Below are 12,572 nucleotides of genomic sequence, written 5' to 3' on the forward strand. Positions count from 1 at the left end.
TTTATTGGAAACGTCTCCAGACGTCTCCATCTATCGGCTGAGTTGGAAAATAGGTCTTATGTCCAAAATTATCCAAACTATCACTTTAAATGTTTATTGGGCATTATTGGATACAGTTAACAGAAGTGTAAACACAAATTCTGGGTATTTACCTGGTTTCTATATGGTGAATTTTAGTGTATTATTGGGTAATAAGCAGGTAGCTACAGCCCCCAATTACTAGCTTTTACCCACTATGGTAACAGAAATGTGTTACTTGGTATTAACCTGTAATTACAAGGTAAGAACAATGGCCAAAATACTGGGTAATTACCCAGTAAATTATAAAGCGTTATTATATTAACGCTAATATTACTTAACGCTAAACTGTAGAACTGCAATCTGGTCATTAAAATTATTACAAATGGGATTTCTTTCCTGCTTTAAACCTTTATGTAATTGTGATTGAGTAATCACTTACTCACTTACTAAGGTCAGTACACAGTTAGTTAGAGGTGCTTTGCGCTCACTTTGCCTCCTCCAGCTCCTCGATCTTCAGCACGGCCTCGCTCTCGTACTTGGCTCGCCACTGAACCACCTGACTGTTGGTGTGGGACAGCGCCCTCTGCAGCTCAGCCTTGGACTCCTGCTCCCCCTCCAGCTGCTCTCTGAGCAGGCTGCAGTCGTGACGGGACGCCTGCACGGCGTGAGCCAGCGCCGAGCGAGCCTGAGACACACAACATCATCATCATCATCATCATCGTCATCACAGTGCAGTAGATGAATATTATGGTCTGGACAGACGAAAGGTCTCTGTTACTTTGTTCTCCTCCTCCAGCTGCTTCTTCAGATCCTCAGAGTTCTGGCTGACGCCCGCCTTGGAGCGCTGCAGCTGACCGATCATAACGTCTCGCTCCTCCAGGCGGCGGTTGAACTCGGCTGAAGTGAGACAGAGAGTTTTGTTAAAGGGACAGGTCAGGTCTTTTGAAGTGTGTGTGTGTGTGTGTGTGTGTGTGTGTGTGTGTGTGTGTGTGTGTGTGTTTTGTACCACACTCGGTCATCGCTCGTGCTTTCTGTGCAGAGACTTCAGACAGTTTCCTCTGCAGCTCGTCAGCTTTGCTCCTGCTCTCGTTCAGCTGGTCCTCATAAACCCTGCACATCTTCTCCACAGCTCCCTGCGCACACACACACACACACACACACACACACACACACACACACACACACACACACACACACACACACACACACACACAAAGGATTGTTGAGTCTCATTTCCAGGTGGTTAAATACTAACATCTCGCCGTCCTACGCTCCTCCCACACACACTTCTCTCTCTTTACATTAAAGCGGACCTAGACCGAAAGTTCCACTTAACGCTGTTTTTTAGTGTGTATCTGCGTCATTACCTTGTTTACGAAGCCCTGAAGGTTCTAAACAAACAGTTCAGCCACTGCTGAGAACGATGTGTTTTATTGTAATCTCGAGCTCAGCAAGATCTCTTAAAAAACCCGGTCTGGTTACGTCAACAGCGGTTCTCCTGAACAGAAGATCCTCCTACTCCGGGCACTAGTCCGGGCACATCCGGTTGCGTACATTGAACCGCAGAAGAAGAATAACATCCGTTGTGGAGGTGTTTCACGAGCGACAGTGTCTTCTGACTCTGGGTCAAAGTCGTCAAAGGGACTGCGGGGGGGAGTCGTGAAGAAGCTATTTTTAAACACTGTTAAAACAATGTTTTGATAATGAGTAGCAGTGCATCCACCGTTCCAGAGGGGGGAGCTGCGCTTCTGAGAGCGGGTGCTGAATATGTCACTTCCGGGTACTGGCCAATCACAAGACAGTCTGTCTTTTGGGGGTGAGAGTTGAGTCTGAAATATCGCGGCTGGGAAACAGCGTCAGAAAAGAGGATTTCTATCGGCTCGTTTACAGCAACAAGGAGTTACAGGTTAATGTATGTAAGTAGACCTCCATAACTAACATATATGTGCAACAGGACCACTCTATGTGACCTTTAATATTATTATTATTATATGACCTTGGATCTGGACAGCTGCTCCACGTTGCTGGCCAGGTCGTCCGCCTCCAGCTTGAACTCCGTCTTCTCCTTCTCCAGCTTCTGTTTGGTTCTCTGCAGGCTGTCGATCTGCTGGCCGAGTTCCACCATCATGTCCGAGTGCTTCTTCCTCAGAGTGGCGGCCGTCGCCTCGTGGTGAAGCCCCGCCTCCTCCAGCTCCCGACGAATCTTCAGGAAATCTGCCTCTCGCTTCCTGTTGGAAGTAAACACTTTGTTTATCTGCCGTCAAACTGGAGTTTGTCAGTCAATATCTACGGTGGCCCAGAGGTGTCAGGCAAATACAAACGCCACAACACAAATACAAAAGCCACAACACAAACACAAACGCCACAACACAAATACAAAAGCCACAACACAAACACAAATGCCACAACACAAACACAAAAGCCACAACACAAATACAAAAGCCACAACACAAACACAAAAGCCACAACACAAATACAAAAGCCACGACACAAATACAAAAGCCACAACACAAATACAAAAGCCAAAACACAAACACAAAAGCCACAACACAAATACAAAAGCCACAACACAAATACAAAAGCCACAACACAAACACAAAGGCCACAACGCAAACACAAACGACACAACGCAAATACAAAAGCCACAACACAAATACAAACGGCACAACGCAAACACAAACGACACAACACAAATACAAATGACACAACACAAATAAAAAAACTACAACACAAACGACACAATGCAAATACAAATGACACAACACAAATACAAATGACACAACACAAATACAAAAGCCACAACGCAAACACAAACGCAACAACGCAAACACAAACGACACAACGCAAATACAAACGACACAACGCAAATACAAAAGCCACAACACAAATACAAACGGCACAACGCAAACACAAACGACACAACACAAATACAAAAACTACAACACAAACGCCACAACGCAAATACAAATGATACAACGCAAATACAAATGACACAACACAACTACAAAAGCCACAACACAAACACAAACGCCACAACGCAAATGCAAATGACACAACACAAACACAATTGCCACAACACAAATACAAACGCCACAACGGAAGTAACCCACAATGGAAGTGACCTACAACGTAGCGTTTGTGTTTGTGCTGTGGCGTTTGATTTTGGCCTGACACCTCTGGGCCACCGTCAATATCAGCCACGAGGTTGCATCACATCACTGTCAATCATCATTAAGTAATGATGCGAAATGTGGTGTAATATACATTTTGGCTAGCGTAGCTGTAATGTGAATGTTGACCTGTTGAGGGCGATCTGAGCAGCAGAGGCTCCGCCCGCTTCCTCCAGTTTCTCGCCCAGCTCCTCCAGTTCTCTCGCGATGTCGTTCCTCTGACGCTCGGCTTTGCAGCGCCACGCCCGCTCCGCCTCCAGCGCCTCCTCCAGCTCCTCCACGCGAGTCTGCAGTTTTAGACAGCGGAGAATTTGTTGGCGATATTAAGAACGTCGTTAGCTTAGCATTAATCCTGGGTTTATGTTTTTCATCTCATGTAGGTGTGAACCAACCTGAAGTTCTTTGATCTTCTTCTGAAGGTGAGTGATCACGTTCTGCTCGTCCTCCACTTTAGACTGAAGGTGAATGGACTCCAGGTCTTTTCTAGAAGGAGACACGAAAGTATTGTTGTTGTTGTTGTTGTTTTTGAGTGTTTTTAAATCAAAATGAAGCTCAAAACTCTCCACATTTGCCCACTTTTTCAGTCTGTCCTCCAGATCTTCCTTCTGGCTCTGCAGCTCCCTGATTGAATCCACGGACAGCTTCAGGTCCCCCTCCAGCTTCCGTTTGGTTCGCTCCAATTCCATGCGCACCTTCTTCTCCTGCTCCAGAGAACCTTCCACCTACATGGAAGATCATTGAGAATTTGTTAGAAACCAGTGGAAAACTCACAGGTTTTAGACTCTCAGTAGATAGTAGACCTGGATTGAACCAAGACCATGTCAGACTCTTGGAATTGGTTTAGGAATTTTTGATTTGTTTCATCCTATTTGCCCTTGAGATGGTTTGATTGATTAACTGTCGTTAAGACCTCCAAACTGTGGAGGGCAGCATCTCAAGTCTCCAGAGTTATTTTAACATTTGTTGATTATTTTCTTACGTTGTCCACTTGCTGCTCGAGACGAGCTTTTGCTTTGGCCAACATGTTGACCTTGTCCTCCTCAGCCTGAAGGTCGTGCAGAGCCTGCTGATGAGCTTCCTGCAGAGCAGCTTTCTCTCTGTTCAGAGACGCGATGGATTCGTCCAGAACACACATCTCCTGGGAAAGATTCTTCACCTGGACAACGAGACGAGAAGAACATTATTTCAAGGGATGGAAAAGTTTCAGGGTCACATCCACGCTGACGCTTTTCGAGCACCAGCACCTTGTTCTCCACTCCATGTCTGTCCTTCTCCACTTTGGCCAAGGTCGTCTCCAGATCGTCCACGTCTTTCTTCAGCGATATCACCTCCTCGTCCAGCTGCCGTTTCTTGGTCACCAGGGTGGCGGTCAGCTCCTCCTCGTCCTCCAGACGCTCCTGCATCTCCTTCATCTTCGTCTCCAGAATGATTTTGGACTGAATCAGTTGATTGCAGCGGTCTTCGGCGTCCGCCAAGTTGTCCTGCTCCTGCACGGTCGGGAACAGAAACATGCATGAAAAGATAAAGAAACGAAAAGCGGTTCAGGTGATGAAGAACGTTCTCCAAATAGCACGAGCGCTAACAGACTACGCACATGATGCGACCTCTAGAGGGCACCAGAAAGCTCAAACCACAAAGAACTAGATACATGTAGAAGATAAATTTGTCGGATTTGTTTTTCGGTGAAGAACAAAGTGAGGCGACTGAGCGGCCAGTGGACAACAAACTGGTGTGCACTGGAACGTTGGCTCCACCCACACTGATTTGTGACAGTCCCGCGCTCACTAACACTAATGTATGACCCTGCAGCTTAAATTCTCTAGCGCCACCAACAGGTCAAACTTGGACATGTGTCCATTATTTGTAACAAATGGAACTCTTCTTCTCTCCCGCTGATGTAAATGTATGTCTTTACCATTGTATTATCTTAGTTTAGGCCCATATTATGGATTACTGACGTCATTGTTGCGTAACATTTATTTTTATTTTACGATCTTTTGTCGATGGTTTGCTATGGTTTACTTTTCAATAAGTCGTGGTGTGTGGTAACTGTCAGCTGAATATGTCCGTGGTTGTGGTATTTGTATGAGTATCATCTTATAACTAACTGACAACCTAATAACTTGACTGACAAACGGATCGTAATAAATAATCCTGACGTAAATCTGTTCTTCTTCTTCTTCTTTTTTTGGAGTTGACATATTAGATGCAGCTTTCGCGTTATTCTGCCCCCTACAGTCTGAAGACGTATCTGCATTTAAGGGGTGTCCCATTTCTAAGTGACAAAATAACCCTCAACACTTGGTTTTGAGGGCCAGTTAAGATTAAGGGTTAAGATAGGAATTGGAATTGGCCCCACGTCTCCAGATGATAAAACGTTTCTATGCGCTGAGTTTCATCACGACTTACAGCGTGAAGCTGCAGAGTCAGGTCGTTTTTCTCCTGGACCAGAACCACCTGCTTCTCCTCGGCCTCCCGACACTTCCCCTCCGATCTGATGGAACAAAAACAAACAAAACTCGTAAAAGAGTCGCGTTATCCCCTCGCCGCAATCGCCAGGACTCACCTGTCGAACGCCTCCTTTAGTTTCTTGAAGTCCTCGTTCAGCGTGGCCAGTTCTTTCTCCACCTGGGCGCTCCTGAGCAGGGGGCGGAGCTTATAGAACAGCATCATCCACGGCCAAGTGCGCACCGTGAAGTAGGCTCTGAGGTTGAACTGGATCACCAGCGCGGAGTCTCTGATCGGAGGCAAAGAAAAGAAAAAATCACACGACTCTGAGAAGATCGGCCGGCAAACTTCTCTTTCAAACCGTTAAACTTTGCTTCATACTGACATTTCCAGGATCCTCTTCTCCTTCTGGTCCCTCATCAGCTTCCCTCTGCACATGGCCTGGACCACGGTGAGGATCTCAGACAGACGGATGTCCCTCAAGTCCTCCATGTGAGCCAACATCCCAGACTTGAAGAAAATCTGAGGAGGAACAGATCGACGTTAACGTCAAAGAAGTAAATCACTGCGTCAGCGGAACTATCCCGACGATAAGCTGATGTTTTTTTTTTACTTTAGTGTGTCCAAACTTGTACTGCGTGTGGTCGAGGTGCAGAGAACCCAGCAGCTTCTCCACAGCCTTCCTGCTGTCCACGAACGAACCCTCGGGAATGGCGGCGGGATTCAAGATGCGATAACTGTGGGAAACACAGACGAGAAGACCAGGAATCAGGAACCCGAGTTCTGCTCTGACCAAATAAAAGCTCAGCGTGACGTTTGATTCTGGCACTCACCGCTGTTTGAACTCGGCGTACATGATCCGGTTCGGATAACCCTTCCTGCAAATCCTGATCCCCTCCAGGACTCCGTTACACCTCAGCTGCTGGAGAACCAGGAAGGGATCGATCAGACCTGGAAGTCAAGATTTAGATCTTTAGATGGATTTTTTTTGGACGTCACAGTCGATTATACGGAGCCTTTCATCCATACTTTGTGTTCATTTCGCAATTTGGTGCTCGGCACTGCCCTCTAGAGGAAGAAGTTTGTCTTTACCAACTCGACAGACGCGTGGAGCAGGTGTGATTGTTTCTGTCTGAACTGGTCTGAGTTCACCCTTCACACCTGGCTTGTTTCTATCGCAATGGTCTATTTTATTTTCTGTGGTTGCCATGACGACCATGCTTGGGGGCGTGGCTCAGTGGACGTGGATGTGTGACCATTTTTAAATCGACAGACACAATTATAAATGTATACAAATATAAATATATATACAATGGACAAATTGTTATAATTAGTATGAGAATCGAAATAAAAGGATTTTTCTTATGTTTTTCAGGTACGTGGTGGATATTACAGCCACATGGGGGCACTAGTGAGGCTGAGTGAGTTTTCTCTTGTTTGTTTGTTTACCTGGACTCTTGGTCTCGTTGGGGATGATGCAGCGGACAAAGTGAGGCTGAGTGCTGCGCAGATTCGCCATCAGCTTGTTGAGGTTCTCCTGTGTCCAAACACATGAATAAAAACGGAAATAAAACAATATATTCTGTTCTTAAAGCCAGAGGTTCCCAAACACTGGGTTGGGACGCACAGATGGGTCACGGGAGGCTTTTTTGAGGGTCCCCAAAAAACAGTTTACAAAATTTCCCCATTTTAGCTAAGATTTATGTTAATATATTTTAAATAAAATAACATTTTAGGGAAGTTACCTACATAAGAGGATTAGGGCCACGCAGGAAAACAATATTTGAGTTCTGTCTTTAAACTAAGAATTCTGACTTTATTCTCATAATTCTGACTTTAAACTCTTTAAATTCATAATTCTGACTTTAAACTCAGAATTTCTGACTTCAAACTCATAATTCTGACTTTATTCTAAAACTCATAATTCTGACCTTAAAACTCATAATTCTGACTTTAAACTCAGAATTCTGACATTATTCTAAAACTCAGAATTCTGACTTTAAACTCAGAATTTCTGACTTTAAGATAAGATAAGATAAGATAAGAGGTCCTTTATTCGTCCCGCAGTGGGGAAATTTCCAGTGTTACAGCAGCAAGACAGTAAGGATAAGGATAATAAATAATAAACATGCATTACCAAAAAGAAATAGAATCTATAAAGTACAATATATAAAGATATTAACACTGACTATAAAAATAGGTTTAAAAATAGAATGTAGAATGTACATTACAACCGTCTGCAGAATATACACAGTATGCACATGGTATTTATAGTGTAAGGAAACAAGGCTGAGCTATTAAATAAGGATATTAAATAAGGATATGGATATTGCACTGATGAGAAAACTACAGTATAAAAATTTTTACAGTATGAAAAATGACAATATATTGCACTTAAAAAAAAATTTACATTATGAAAAAATATATACAGTATATTACACCAATGAAAATTAACAGTATAATTGTTAAACTCTTTAAATTCATAATTCTGACTTTATTCTAAAACTCATAATTCTGACTTTAAACTCAGAATTTCTGACTTCAAACTCAGAATTCTGACTTTATTCTTAAAACTCATTATTCTGACTTTAAACTCATAATGCTGACTTTCAAACTCAGAATTTCTGACTTTAAACATAATTCTGACCTTAAAACTCATAATTCTGACTTTAAACTCATAATTCTGACTTTAAACTCATAATTCTGACTTTACACTCAGAACTCCTCCTATTTTTCTCCTATGGCCCTAATCCTCTTCCGTAGTTACCAAACATATGGAGAGAAGACAAGAACATTTCAATCTATTGAATAATATGTGGACCTTGTGCAGCTGTGAAACTGTCTGGAAGGAAGCAGCTTTCCTCTTCCTGTGCTTGGTGTTGGGGTCGCTGGCTGAAACGACATCACAGCAATGGTTCACCACAAAGTTCCACAGACAGTAAAAGTGCGTGGGTTTTGTTTCGTTACCCATCTCAGCGCTGATGTAGTTCTCAAACAGTGTCGCCATCAGTTTGTTGGAGGACTTCTTGAACAGCACCACCACCGTCTCGTTCAGAGGATCACGGTTTTTGTCCAGCCAGCCGGTGATGTTGTACGGCACCTGCAGTCGACCAGAGGGACACATTTTTTACATTTTGATCCAAAAGAACTTTACCTGTTTACAGTTGTGACCGTCTTACATAAACATAACATTCATCCTGATCTGTGAACATGTCGCTGAGATAAACATGGACACTTTTCAGGACTCAAACAACACTTTTGGAGATGAAATGAAAAATAATATAAAGTTGATGCTCACCACTCCAGCGTAGTGAACCACCTCGAAGTGCGCCTCGTATTTGCGTTTCTTGTCCATCCTCGGCCTCTGGAAGTTTGGCGACTTCCCGAAGTGGTTGTCGTAGAGTTTGGTTTTGAAGCTCTGGTCCGTGGCTTTGGGGAACATACACTCCTCCTCCATGATGGACAGAATCCCCATGGGCTGCACACACAGGGTCAGGGGTCACTTTGTGGCTCAGTGGTATTGTCATAATTCTTATTTCTAATATTTATTAAAGCGGACCTAGACCGGAAGTTCCAATTAACGATGTTTTTTAGTGTGTATCTGCGTCATTACCTTGTTTATGAAGCCCTGAAGGTTCAAAACAAACAGTTCAGCCACTGCTGAGAACGCTGTGTTTTATTGTAATCTCGGGCTCAGTGAGATCTCTGAAAAAACCCGGTCTGGTTACGTAAACACCGGTTCTCCTGAAGAGCAGATCCTCCTGCTCCGGGCACTAGTCCGGGTACATCCGGTTGCGTACATTGAACCGCAGAAGAAGAATAACGTCCGTTGTGGAGGTGTTTCACTGTTAAAACAATGTTTTGATAACGAGGAGCAGTGCATCCACCGTTCCAGAGGGGGGAGCTGCGCTTCTGAGAGCTGGTGTGCTCATTATGTCACTTCCGGGTATTGGCCAATCACAAGACAGTTGGGAAGGCTCTACGCTGGCTGGCCAATCACAACACAGTTCTGTCTTCTGGGTGTGAGATTTCAGTCTGAAATATCGCGGCTGAGGAGAGCTTCAGTGAGGAGAGATTTCTATCGGCTCGTTTCCAGCAACTAGGAGGTTTTTGCCCATAAAAACAAGTTAATGTATGTAAGTAGACCTCCATAACTCACATATATGTGCAACAGGACCACTCTATGTGACCTTTAAAGTGTTTATTTTTAGGCCTACGAATCCCTGAAAACGACTTTTTTCTTCTTCTGAAAGGATCGCAATTTTTGAAGCACTAAACGTTGGTGAAAACAGACAAAAATTGTGTTGATGAAGTGGATTTTAAATCTGTCTGAGCAGGTAGCTCAGTAGGTTAAAAAACACAAAATGAACAAACACTCAAGAACAGAACCAGACTCAAAGATGTGCAGCCTGGGTAGGTTGTGGTGGAAGGAAAAATATCTAAATATCTAAAATGATCTGTTTTTCTTTTTGACATCGTCTCTCTTCTCTACCCTGATTTCCTTTCACCACAACCTGTCCGGGCAGCTGCTGCTGCTGCACATCTTTGAGTCTGTTTTTTGTTCATTTTGTGAACTGCTGGATTCCCCCCTCCTCTCTCTGTGATATATATAAATATAAATGTCAAACCCTCTCTATGAGGTTGATGCAGGGCTGCAGATCCAGACCAAAGTCGATGAAGGTCCACTCGATGCCCTCCAGCTTGTATTCCTCCTGCTCCAGGATGAACATGTGGTGGTTGAAAAACTGCTGCAGCTTCTCGTTGGTGAAGTTGATGCAAAGCTGCTCAAAGTTATTGAACTGCAGAAGAAAAACAAAAAACAGACACGATTAATCGAGTTTTATCTTTTCAAAAATCGAAAATGTTCTGGGTTTTTTTTGCAACGTATAACAAGAAAGACGGTTTTCAGGGTATTTTTATTATATAGTATTATTATTATATAGCATTGTGTCTGAATAAAGCGTCACCTCAAAGATCTCGAAGCCGGCGATGTCCAGTACGCCGATAAAGTACTGACGAGGCTGAGACGTGTACAGCGACGAGTTGATGCGATTCACCAGCCACTTAAACATGCGGTCGTAGGTGGATTTGGCCAGAGCTGCGACGGCGAAGTTAACCTGCGCACGGACGAGAGGAGCGGTCAACGATGACGGCGTCAATAACAGTTAGCATCAGAACACGCAAAGCGGGTCAAAGCGTGAGTTACCTGTTCTACCGTCTGTCCTTTCACGATGTACTCGTTTCCAACTTTGACGCGTGGGTTCAGGAGGCCTTTGAGCAGGTCAGAAGAACTGATGCCCATCAGGTAAGCGGATTTATCGAGACCTGTGCAAAAATACACGGACGTCAAATATGTACAGAGGCCATTCTAGAGTCTGTGGGGGCCCTAAGCAAAAATCCCCAGGGGGCCCTTCCTTCCAACCAGTGTTCATCACCATTATGTTATAAATAATATGACACCTACGAAAAATGTATGAGTTCAAAATATTTTTTTTTTTCAAAATGAATGAAATAACATGGAAAAACTTTGAAATTAAAAAGTATGTGAAAATATAAATGTAAAGAACAATAAAATACTGTAAATAGCTTCTAAAAAACTATATAAACTTAGTAAAAAAAAACATAACACTGTAAAGAACCCACATTATGAAACAATATAAATATATAGAACAATAAAATACTGTAAATAACTGAAAAAAACATATATAAACTGAGTAAAAAAAATATGCATTACAGTGTAAATAATCCTCTTCATTTTCCGACTTGCAGAACGATAACTTCACACAGGTTAAAGTGAATTGGGGCCCCTTTAGGGAGGTGGGGCCCCTTTAGGGAGGTTTACTACTGAGATGTCATTGTTGTTTAAGGGGGATGGGGAGGCGGCTGGTCACTGCACATTTCAGTAAAAACAGCCCTCAGACTCCGAGTGTCTGGGGCCCCCTATCAGCTCGGGGCCCCAAGCAGTTGCCTGCCCTGCCTGTTCACAAGCTGCGCCTCTGAATATCTACTGTTTATACCTAACAGGTAATAGAAAATACTGAGGTTTGTCGTTGGAATAGAAGAGATTTATGCACTTGGATCCAACACTGTAAAAAAACAGTAGTTTAATAATAAAGAGATGGTCACAGAAATAATACACTTAAAGGCGCCATATGTAAGAATGTGGCCAAAAACGGTTACTACATTCAAATTCAAAATACCGAGGTCTTTTAGGTTTCGTTTTCTGACGTAACTGGCAACCCGTGTTTGCTCGGCAGCTGAGACTCTACTGACTGCAATGATTGGTAGACGGCGGTAGGTGGCGCCACATGCCAAAACATGATTTCAAAACATAAACATTGATTTGCAGTCTGCAAAATATTTTTTTTTAATGCAAATATTTTGTCTGTACTGTTGTTGTTGGTGAGTTCAGTTTGTTATATGAACATTATTCCTGAGTCTCTGTGACATATTAGGAGGATTTAATGGCCAGTTGCTTTAGATTTATTACATAATGCACCTTTAAGACAATAAAATGAGCCAGAATTAAATATATATTTTTAAAGTAAGCTTAAGAATATAAAAGAAATAATAATTTCCCTTTTTTTCTCCCACAATTTTCCTTTCACCTCAACCTGTCTAGGCAGATGCTGCACGTCTTAGAGTCCAGTGTTTGCTCATTGTGTGAGTTGTTGTTGTTTCTCTTCTCTCTATAACATTATTATAATATTATAATATAATAATATAAGCCTTGAGATAATGTGTGATAATGTCGTGATGTTGTGCTATTGAAGTAAAGTTGAACTGAGTTACACTCGGTGCCGTCGGCCTCGGCCTGTTCTTCTCTCTGTTTCTTCTTGAACTTCATGTTTCCAAAGTGCATGATGGCTCCGACGATCTTATAACAGCCGTACTTTTCCTCTGGAGTGAAGCCCAGTGTGTCCATGGCGTGCT

General features: G+C 43.1%; 1 protein-coding gene across 2 annotated transcripts in view; it reads right to left on the reverse strand.

Annotated features, from left to right (window-relative positions):
* Positions 1-12,572, reverse strand: part of LOC310931599 (myosin-7B-like) — a 38,002-nt gene that overhangs the window by 18,379 nt on the left and 7,051 nt on the right. The window contains exons 12-33 of one of the 2 annotated variants that reach the window (XM_083894797.1): positions 12,432-12,570; positions 10,846-10,964; positions 10,607-10,756; positions 10,268-10,438; positions 8,938-9,117; positions 8,607-8,739; positions 8,461-8,531; positions 7,089-7,176; positions 6,473-6,590; positions 6,253-6,376; positions 6,025-6,161; positions 5,758-5,928; positions 5,601-5,685; positions 4,436-4,678; positions 4,171-4,347; positions 3,768-3,913; positions 3,584-3,674; positions 3,321-3,478; positions 2,018-2,249; positions 1,028-1,154; positions 800-918; positions 510-706 (exon numbers count right to left, since the gene is read on the reverse strand). In XM_083894797.1, the coding sequence (XP_083750923.1) occupies positions 510-706; positions 800-918; positions 1,028-1,154; positions 2,018-2,249; positions 3,321-3,478; positions 3,584-3,674; positions 3,768-3,913; positions 4,171-4,347; positions 4,436-4,678; positions 5,601-5,685; positions 5,758-5,928; positions 6,025-6,161; positions 6,253-6,376; positions 6,473-6,590; positions 7,089-7,176; positions 8,461-8,531; positions 8,607-8,739; positions 8,938-9,117; positions 10,268-10,438; positions 10,607-10,756; positions 10,846-10,964; positions 12,432-12,570 (3,176 nt within the window). Of the gene's footprint in view, positions 1-509; positions 707-799; positions 919-1,027; positions 1,155-2,017; positions 2,250-3,320; positions 3,479-3,583; positions 3,675-3,767; positions 3,914-4,170; positions 4,348-4,435; positions 4,679-5,600; positions 5,686-5,757; positions 5,929-6,024; positions 6,162-6,252; positions 6,377-6,472; positions 6,591-7,088; positions 7,177-8,460; positions 8,740-8,937; positions 9,118-10,267; positions 10,439-10,606; positions 10,757-10,845; positions 10,965-12,431; positions 12,571-12,572 lie in introns of both variants that reach the window. The other variant, XM_083894796.1, reaches the window with a different exon arrangement.

Source organism: Microchirus variegatus (genome assembly GCF_963457635.1).
Source record: "Microchirus variegatus genome assembly, chromosome: 9".
Taxonomy (NCBI): domain Eukaryota; kingdom Metazoa; phylum Chordata; class Actinopteri; order Pleuronectiformes; family Soleidae; genus Microchirus; species Microchirus variegatus.